At 37.8% G+C, this 10676-nt stretch overlaps 2 protein-coding genes across 9 annotated transcripts in view; one reads left to right on the top strand and one right to left on the bottom strand.

Moving 5' to 3' along the window:
* Positions 1-596: 596 nt before the first annotated feature.
* On the top strand, positions 597-6106 carry LOC117990502 (uncharacterized). 5 transcript variants are annotated; one of them, XR_011237805.1, is made up of 5 exons: positions 600-819; positions 898-1676; positions 3004-3075; positions 4473-5512; positions 5945-6106. XR_011237805.1 is itself a non-coding variant. In XM_069504624.1 (5 exons), exons 1-4 carry the CDS (start codon positions 811-813, stop codon positions 3912-3914), a joined length of 864 nt encoding a protein of 287 aa, XP_069360725.1. In that variant the 5' UTR covers positions 600-810; the 3' UTR covers positions 3915-3940; positions 4473-6106. The 5 variants fall into 5 exon arrangements, 4 of the variants coding, with proteins under 4 accessions (XP_034833841.1, XP_069360725.1, XP_034833840.1 ...); XM_069504624.1 differs by adding an exon at positions 3911-3940 and having other exon boundaries at positions 4473-6106; XM_034977950.2 differs by lacking the exon at positions 4473-5512 and having other exon boundaries at positions 597-819.
* A 419-nt stretch (positions 6107-6525) lies between these two features.
* The window catches only part of TTLL5 (Tubulin tyrosine ligase-like 5), a 37954-nt gene continuing 33803 nt past the window's right edge, over positions 6526-10676 (bottom strand). For all 4 annotated transcript variants that reach the window (XM_069504583.1, XM_069504584.1, XM_069504586.1 and 1 more), the window contains one exon: positions 6526-10548. In XM_069504583.1, the coding sequence (XP_069360684.1) occupies positions 10392-10548 (157 nt within the window). In that variant the 3' untranslated portion in view covers positions 6526-10391. The remainder of the gene's footprint in view (positions 10549-10676) is intronic.

Raw genomic sequence — 10676 nt, 5'->3', positions numbered from 1 at the left:
CCAAATTTCATCAAAATCGGTTAAACTGTTGGGTCGTGAAAATCTCGTGAAAAATAGGCTATAGGCCTTTTCATCCCGGAAAATCCAGAGTTCCCACGGGATTTTTAAAAACCTAATCCACGCGGACGAAGTTACGGGCATTATCTAGTAGGATATATTTCTTTATTTTATCAGTAGGATAGGAATAGTTACCTACACCTACAATATTTATTAGCAATGAGCATTGACTGATATGAGTCATCAACTTACTCATGGTTATCATTGGTCAAAAACTCTTTGATAAGTAAATAGAAATCTGTACCTGCAAGAACCTAATTTTACTTGAGATCGTAATCTCTGCATCTAAGACGGCGAATAGAGCGGAAGTATTTTTGTGTCAGGGCTGCCAAGTGCCAACAATAAATATTTGCCATAGACAGTGAAGTCTTTATTCTGTGATTTTTCAGTGACCCCTAAATGACAACCACAAACCATCCAATTCAGGGTCACGACACAATCCGGTGATCAGCAGCAACTAAATTGGAACGTCTGATGTCAGTTTAAAACAGACAAAATATGAAATGATGTCGGGACTCGGGGCGTCTTCGTCTTTATTATTTTCATTATTTTTTATTTCTTATGGATATCTATGGCCTATGGATATTTTTTGTATTTTTCCTCTGTTTTCACTTTTCCCCTCCGCATTCTAGCGGTATTTTTAGCAGGTGCCATTTTGACAAAAATTGAAATAATAAGGCGAAGTTTAGCTTTTTGTAAAGTGTTCTTTGTGTAAATACATCTGTGAAAGCAAAACAAAATACTTAAACAAGAATGGTTGCGGTATGTACACAGCTAAAGCTTTATTTAGATTACGTAAGTGATTTGTGGATTTTTATTTGAAAATAATGCATCTTTCAGCAAACGAAAGTGTTCGTGGGAAGTTTGCCGCAAGGCTCCAAGCCGGAGGAGTTGAGGAAGCTGTTCGAGCGCTTCGGCGTGGTTACAGAATGCGATATCATGAACAGATGCGGCTTCGTGCATATGCAGACAGAGGAGCAGGCCGCCGCTGCTATACGGGATCTGCATAACTCTACGTTTAACGGCGGTGTGATTACTGTGGAACGGGGAAGGATTAAGGAGAGAGGTGGAGCTCCGAGAGGGGGTGGTATGCGTGGAGGCATGAGAGGTTCGGATCGGCGAGGAGGAATGCGCGGTGGACCTCCCAGAGACTCCCCATACCCTCCTGTGCGCGACCGTGGCATGGGAGGATCAATGCGAGGAACTCCGATGGGAGGCAGTATGTCCATGAGGAACGGAGGCGGAGGATCATACGACCGTGGCATGGAGCGGGCGCCTATGGGCGGAGGAGGTTACGACGACAGGTACAACGGCTACGGTGGAGAAGACCGTCGGCGATTATCGTTAATGGAGGGCCGCGGCGCTCGCGACCCTTACGCCGCCCCACCTCCGATGTATCCTGATGACAGACGGTCGTACGCGGCTCCAGTAGATGACATGGCAGCCATGTACCCTGAGGAGCGTCGTGCGCCGATGTACCCGGATGAGAGAGACATGATGGATAGAAGAGCGCCCATGCACAGTGCCTCTATGTCATCAGGCTATGACAGAGCGCCCCCGCCACGTGCTGCCCCCGTAGGAAACGATGACATGTACAGCAGGAGGCCTGAACCAGCCATGTAAGTAATGCAAATATTTAACTAACTTTCAACCAGTTGCATCACAGCCTGCTGTCGATGGAAGGACTATAGTGATCCATTCCATATCCATTACTAATATTATAAATGCGAAAGTGTGACTGTCTGTCTGTCTGCTAGCTTTTCACAGCTTAACTGTTCAACCGATTTTGACGAAATTTGTTACAGAGGTAGCTTGCAACCCGGGGAAGGCCATAGGCTACTTTTTATCTCAGAAAATTCAAGAGTTCCCACAGGATTTTTAAAAACCTAAATCCACGCGTACGAAGTCGCTGGCATCAGCTACTTAGACATATTATTTAAACTTAATTAAGGGGGTAAGGTAAGCTGTGATAGCCTTGTGGTTACGACATCCACCTTCTAATCGAAGGTTGGGGGTTCAATCCTGGGCACGCACCTCTTACTTTTCGGAGTTATGTGCCTTTTAAGTAATTGAATATTACTTGCTTTAACGGTGAAGAAAAACATCGTGAGGAAACCTGCATGCCTGAGAGTTCTCCATAGTATTCTCAAACGTGTGTGAAGTCTACCAATTTGCACATGGCCAGCATGGTTGTCTATGGCCAAAACCTCTCTGAGAGGAGACCCGTGCTCTGTAGTGAGCCGGCATTGATTTGATCATGATAATGATGGAGGTAAGAATACTGACTTCACATCATAAAACTACAAGGTCTACTATCATTTACAAGAATAGGTAAAGCAATTTATGGTCATTCAAGTTATGGTTCTAAACATGTGTATGACTCACAGAGTTCCAAGGAAAATCGCTAGTGATTTGTTTCTTTACAAAACACAGAACTGGTTCTAACAGCTTCATACTCATTGCTCAGTTAAACAAACTGGCCAAGTGTGAGTCAGACTTGTGCACCGAGGGTTCCGTACTACAGTCGTATTTTTTCGACATTTTGCACGATAGTTCAAAAACTATGATGCATAAAAATAAATAAAAGTCTGTTTTAGAATGCACAGGTAAAGACCTTTCATATGATACCCCACTTGATATAGTTATCTTACTTTGAAATATGAAAATACTAATTATTAGTTCATGACCACAATTTAATATATTTTTTGTGTGATATAGTTCAAGTTCACTTTTTTCAGATTTTTCCCCGAATGTCTGCTATAAGACCTACCTACCAAATTTCATGATTCTAGATCAACGGGAAGTACCCTGTAGGTGTCTTGACAGACTGACAGACAGACAGTCAACAAAGTGGTTAAGGGTTCTGATTTTCGTTTTCAGGTACGGAATCCTAAAAAGAAGAATTCTATATCTTTAATTTATAAAACTTGTCTATGATAATTTCAGGCGAGCCCCCACAGCAGCCGCAGCAGGCTACGAGCGGGATCCCTACGCACAACAGTACCCTCCCATGGGCCGGTAAGTCTCTTTGCCTTTACTTGAAACCTCTTGGCAACCAGAGAGAACAGAAGTGAACAAAAACTCTTAGCACAAAGTGAAATGGCTTAGTTACTAAAAAATTCTTAAAACATCTGACACTGAAAGGGAGTGTAGGTGAGATGTGTGTCGACCAATCAAATGATTGAATGATGATCCGATAAAATTATCGCATCCATCTGTCAATAATCTGAATGGTCTGCTCAACACTTCTCTCCTCCATTTTGTTTCAGTGGACAAAACACCTTAATATTGGCAGAAATGATAATCAACATTAAGTAAAATAGACGTTCCTCGAACCACAAAACTAATGAATATTATAAGAACACTTAAATACAACCTTTAATTTCAAAGAAAATCAAATAACTCATGTAATTTTGTGTACATTGTCTATAAAACCACTCAAAACAGTAGACTTATGAACAACTAAAGTATTTACAAAACTCCTACTCAAATTATTTATTGAGAATACACATTGAACACACATATTACATTGTAATAGGATTTTTCATTAAGTACACATAACATGTAACAACAACTATACAAAATTTTCATGTTGTCATTCTACATTGATTGTTCATCAACATCATACAACATCATTCATTCCTATACATATTAAGCTTTATTATTAGGTACTCTATGCACACACACACACACATACACACAAATTAAAATCTACCACTCTCTGGTTGCTGCTCAAATTCAAATTGTTGAATTGTTCAAATTGTATATCAGTAATCATTATATTATTTACTGAACACAACTCAGTATTTGATTTTCAAAATGATATTTATACGAATATGATTTTATACTGCAGCTAATAACAAATCGGATGTAATATATCAAGGTGACGAATCATTTAATACAGTACCTACTATTTCTTTATTCACGTCGTTCAATCCGCCGCCGTCGCCTCTCGCGCCCTTTGCCCTGAAATACGGTTGTGCAATATACCTTCAGGGAATCAGAAACTATTGCAATATAAAGTACGACATAAATCTCATTGCTCTTAGTGCAGGAACCAAATAGTATGATCGTAACTCATTACTATCGATGAAGTTTAGAAAAAAAATCAGTCAGGATCGCCCGACTTCTGTTAAAACATGTTTCTAGGAAGCTCCTACGTATTTTACGGTTTTGACCGGACTGAACTGGACTGCAACGGTGCAAATAGAACTGAACCCGACCAGAAAAGTCATGTTAGATCTAGTCCGGTCCATCTAGTCTAGTCAGTCAATACGAAGAAGTCAGGTAAAATAAGAAGCTGCTATCTTGTGTATGGCATGGTGCCCTAGTGAGATAGTGCCCGACTACGTGCGAGAGGCGGGAGGCGACGCGCGGCGGACGCGACAGGCGGTGACGTGTGTGTTTGTGTGTAGCGGCGGCGGCGCGGCGCGGCGCTACTAGCGCCTCCACACCGGCCCGTGCCGGCTCCGTACCGGCCCGCCTCCGACCCGGACGCGTCACGCGTTCCTAGTATTACTATAAGTGGTCACGATCGCAAGCCGTGCTCGCTAGATTTAAGATAGCTATATAGTAACGTAACGAACAAGTGTAACGTTGAAATTCTCAGGCAAACTCTTAATAGGTAAAATGACAGCTACAATGACATGATCGCAATCTCCTTTGATTGGTTGACGCTCGCTCAGTATTGGCTACAATCTACAATGCATTGTTGCAACAAGAATACCATAAATTCAGCCAATCACAACAATTATTGCGATTGTAATAATGATTGATGCAGGTTTTTCGAAATCTACCTACAGATCCGCTGTCGTTGTTTTATGTGACATCTCTGACCTCTGCAATAATCTACTTTTTATGATTATTATGATAGATCTAAATTAAAATTATGATTACGTTTTATTGATAAGAATTAATTGTGTAAGGTTTAGATGTAAATTTCATCGTTTTAGATTAAACTCCTTTTTTGGGACTCATTTCTTTTTGTTTCACCTTGTCTCCTCGAATTAATTTGCATGACCTCCTTCGCCCTTTCACGCTTCCCTTCGCTTCCTCCTCTACTTGCGCGGCCCTATTGGAACATGTGAATCGATTTCACGTCCACGTAGCCCGTCCGGCCTCTTGGGCTATATATCCCTGCAGTACATGAGTATTATCGTTGATAACTATCAACGCAACACGGCTGTTAGGCAAAACAGTACGGTCGGTGGCTCACGAGCCTGCGAAATCATCAGCTCATATTATTTGAATTGTCCAAAAATGTATCCTAACGTTGCTCCAAAGCGTCGACTTTCGTAGAGAAAGTGCGTGCGAGTCCTTTCAGACGTTAGTAGCGGCTCGAGAACACGTACGCAGTTGCTGACGGCGCGGCATAGCGCGGCTTGACTAGCGACGTATGGTCTCGACTCACGGCACATGTTAGGCGACACGACAGCGACGAAGACCCAGCACGATCGTAAGTACGGCAACAGACGGCATACGTTAACGGCAAAGCGCTTGCGGTCACCACGAAACGCTTTGAAATCTACTAGCTTCCTTCCAGAGTTATCTACGCAAAATAATGCGTTAAAACACATGGTTACGTTAAAATATTAAGTGCCGGAACTATGCATATTGGATATTGGGGATACGCGTATATTGCGCACAACGTAACGTTATTTTCACTAATACCTTATATTGATTTGCTTCGATATGCTTGCGATATTTTTCTAATGTAACCAGAAATGTCCCACGATTGGGCTGTATTCCAAAGGTTCGATTTACTCTGAAATTCTTATTTTACGCCTCGTCACGTCAGCCCCATGGATATTATGACAACTCGACAGACCTACGAAATAAAAATGTGTGGACGTGTTCAATTTAATTAAATTTGCATTATGTTTGACAGGTATTGGAGCTCACCTGGCTGAAGACCTGAGCGATGTCTGAAGAGGACAACCGCGGAAAAAGGAGCATGCCCTTTTGTTATGCGTTAGATTGAGGCCTCCTTGAGCCAAGGATTCGAGTATTACGAAAGAGGTGTTGATGAAATAAATGTTTATTAATGTTATTTGTTTTTTATTTCATAATATCAACCTTGTTGTTAGTTCAAACTATTGGTCTTGTTGCAACTTCAGATTGGACTACTTGTTTTGCGCGCACTTCCCTACTCTATTTCGTCTGTTACAAAAAATAACATTCGAGATTTTTAGTTAGTTTTAAAATGGTAGACGACTTACGAGAATATAATACGGCGAATATTAGTGTAACAGCGATCACACTCATCCGATACGAATCCGTGAAAATATGGATATAAAAAATATCAACGACGATCATAAGCTACATACAAAAAGGAAAATATTTTTCATAGACTTGGATCGGTTGAGTGCGTAACCGCCGTTAGTAAGCTGCCATTTTGAATTCATAGTGACGTCATATAACCCAACAACCTCAAAGCTGTCAAAATAGTTTTAAATAAAACAAAATAACTGTTTTTTGTCGTTTATTTCAGCGTATTGAAAATATATTTTTATAGAATGAGTTTAAAATTATCACACCGTGTATTTCGAGCGAAGCTTCCGTCGACATGCATTCACTTAAGCATAACATTTGAACACTGCGCTTTGTATTGCTCATGGCACTACTTACGACTAAGCCTTGCCGATATTATTATAGTAATTATTTCATCATAAGATCCAAGTTACGAATCCTTGTGAAATTATTATTAAAAGAAAAACTGTTATGGCGAATCCACATGCTTGCGACAAACAACAAACAGCGAGCGTGTGTACGGGTGATTGCGTATGCTTGGGGTTGGGAGCGCTTGTCGTTCGATCCGATTGGCAGGCAAGGCAAACATGGTGTTTGCCGATGATTGCTGTATGTTGTTTGTCGCAAGCGTCTGGCGGCACCAGTATAATTATTCTCTGGGTGCTGCAAATTGCGAAAAATCTACGAAATGAAATTTGTTGTTGAATAATTGTACTGTGCCATACAAAACGTAATAAGATAAACACAGATGTAGTGCAAACTTCACTAATATTATACTGCTAAAAGAAAAATAATAATTTTACTGGACAAAAACATAAAAATTAGAAAAAAGAACCTTTTTAAAAAAAAGAAGCTATTTTTAATTAATCTAGATATCTATAAAAATTATCACTTAGGAAGCTAGGAATTTACCTTCCCTTCTATAACAACGCAACAGAAATAAATAAAAATAAAAGGGTAAAATAATAATAATAATGGTAAGTAAATATAAAAAAAATCTCAAACCAGCTAAGCTGCCAACAAAGATACTTTGGCTTGTTTAAAAATATAACATTAATTTATATAAGCTAACGGCCAAAATTAATCTATCTATAAACTGTGGATAGATTACAAGTATTACCTTATTTACGTACAGCGTAATTTTTAACAAATAACGTTGCTAAGTAACTTTTTGACAGATTATAGATAGATTGATTAATCATTTCGGCCATATAAAATATTAATTAATAATATTACCGAATTGTCTGAAAATTAAAATTTTATTGAAATACTTTTCATTTTAATACTTACAAATTTTCCATATACATTAGATATCCTACTTGTGCACTAAAATAAGTTGTAGATATTCAGGACTATTTTTGCTCATGAATAAATAATAATTATCGATCGACTCGAAAAGTATAAGAGAGGTATATTTACTTTATGAGTAAAGTTCCTATAAAGTTCAATCAAACATTCGTCAATACAGATTAAAATATATGTACTAAAAATGTATTCGAATATAAAAATTAAAACTATATTTAAAACCAATCAACATTTTCATAAAATAATCACACATGCACTGCAATCAGTAAATCTATTTACAACAAAGGCACAGACTGAAGGAAGAAGCCACGAATGAACTAATTCTTCTAACACAGATAGTACTGTTGGTAAGAGCACGGTTTAGTTTTTCTGGCTAAAATTTTGAATTTATAAGATCATTTCTCTCTGTTGTTATAATGTTGAGGAAAAAACTTTAGTTTTCCAGATCTTCATTGTTCACATCACAGAAGTTCATTGTTGGTGTTACTGGATAGAATAAGGTCGGCTTCCTTTTCTCACTTTCCTGTCTTTTTTCTTTAGTCTGTGAGACAAAAGTATGACTTGGGAAATTTAAAATATTTAAGTAGTCATTTTTTAAGTACATAATATTATATCACTACAGCTAGCTCAGTTTACGTTAATAATAATTTCAAATGTTTTTTTTTAAATACAAGTCACCGTACCGTCACCAAATACTGAACACACAAAATTACACAATGAATACTTATGCGGAGTATTCATTTCGGAATAAACTGCAATAATTGTATATTATTATATTATACATAACAAAATTAATTGTCATTATTATAGAAAATGCAAGCAAAAAAAAACATCTTTAACAAGTTGGTTTTGCCTAACAACCCAAATTGATACAATCGTCGATAGTTTCTTGGCAAGGTTGTTATTTATATTATTTTGTCAAAAATTCTGCAGTGCGACAAGGCTCTTTTGGCGCGTGGCGAAAATTAGAACTAACACCGCCATCTTGTGAAGTGTCACGCTGTCCCCTTATATGCGGTGTTGCTAAGTAAAAATTTTGAAATACACTGTTTTTGTTAAATATTAGAGCCATTCCATATACATAACATCACGATATATCCCGATATTATATACAGCATAAATGTGTCTGCATCTTATAACTATATTTAGCACTAGGTAAATATAGTGTTAAAGCAGGTATACACGATAAATTGCAAATCCATGGCCTATAAATGGTTTTTATTATTCGTTCTCGATTTGGAAACAGGAATGGCTTTCATTCAGTTTTATACATAGCACCTTAATTTATTTTGCAAACAGCCTACAGTGCCTGGTACATATTATACTACGTAGGTAAATATAATCTGTATATTTGGTGTCTAAGTTTACTGCTACGTTTAAAAACGTTAAGGTTTCCAATCTGTGAAGCATAATCATTATTTTTGTACAATCAATTCTTTAAAGGCTTTTTAGAGGCACACTAACGTGAAATCATTTTGAGAAAGGGGGATTAGGACAAAACGGTCCTTCAGAGATTTTGTCACCTTCCATACAAAATTCATGATTGAAATCATTTTTAAAAAGGGGGATTAGGACAAAGCGTTCCTTCAGGGATTTTGTCACCTGTTATACAAAACTCATGATTGAAATCATTTTGAGAAAGGGGGATTAGGACAAAACGGTCCTTCAGGGATTTTGTCACCAGTCATACAAAACTCATGAGCGCAATCTTCGTTGAGTTTATACGGAGAGAAGATAATAGAGACTTGTCCATATTAGGCCTGGTATTCAGTAAAACGGAGATGTGTTTAGCAGACCAATGAGATTCTTAATAGATGGCGTGAAACAATTATCACGTCATATCTTAAAAAATCTTGTTGGTATAACATATCCTCGCTTAAGTTATCGAGCCTCAATTGGGTATCTTCTAAATGACGAAACCTAAACGAACTTGAATTTAATAGTTGCATGAGAGTGGATGTTCTACCAAATTATTTCGCATTTAATGCATGTACATCGTTTGTCCGTCACACAACTTTACAACCGTCATGTAAAGGATTTATTTGGAATTCGATTAAAGTACAATAATAATAATAAATAATAATAATTAGCTAGACAGGAACTTATCTTACTGACCTTATATCCAGACGTTTTATTAGCTCCTTTTATGTTAAAATACTTTCTTATCTAACTAGAATTTGGTAACTTTAGTTCGTAATAATTGTTAACTAATTCGATTTTTTAATTTAATTTAGCCTCATTTTATCAAAGGCTTGCCCGCACATAACTTGAGAAACTTTTTGTGGGCAGCCTTTTGATATATTTTTTTATACAAGCTGTGTCTAGTATATTTTTACCGGTACTTAGTTTTCAAGTTTAGACTTGAGAGTGTTATTATGTCTATTCATTTTTGTTATATAAGTATTTTTTATTTGTGAAAGTTAAAAATATTGAAATTTGTCATGTTGATGCTAAAAGCTGATTATTTTTATTATTGTTTAGTTTGCTTGTTTTTTTTTGGAATAGTTTAATGCATTAAACATGTTTTTGCCACATGTATCACTGATATTCTTCGCAATTTGCAAATTGCGTACTGTACTAAGCATTACCGCTACATTGAAAGTGTTATTAGGCGAAATTGGCAGAATTAAAGTTAGTTTTGTTGAAAGATAAGGTATCCAATTCGGTAGAGTTATTCGACTTCGGACACATAAATATATGGGGGACCCCAAATCGTTCCACCATTACTCAGTCAGTAATTAATTATTCACTGGTGAACGCACGGCTTAAAGAGTTCTTCGCTATGAGCGCGCGTACTTGAGCGCGAGGTTGAGCGGCTTCTCCTGCTTGAGAGAATCCTTGAGGACCACGTCCGAGCTGGTGAACGGTGGTGGTGGAACACTGTCTGTTGTCGATGCCTCTTCTGGTTCTGACCGGCTTGAGGTCTCTGTTTCTGGTCTGAAAAATAAGGTTTTTTACCTTGGTTTTTAGCATTCTTTATATAAAAAAGCCTTGTTTGATTAGCCTAAGGCTTATAGCCTTTTTATATAAAAAAGCGAGCAAACGAGCAGGCGGAGCACTTGATG

This window comes from Maniola hyperantus, chromosome 18, assembly GCF_902806685.2.
Source record: "Maniola hyperantus chromosome 18, iAphHyp1.2, whole genome shotgun sequence".
In the NCBI taxonomy this organism is placed as follows: Eukaryota; Metazoa; Arthropoda; class Insecta; order Lepidoptera; family Nymphalidae; genus Maniola; species Maniola hyperantus.
The sequence above is the reverse complement of the archived record's forward strand: the minus strand, read 5'-3'. Positions and strand labels throughout refer to the sequence as shown.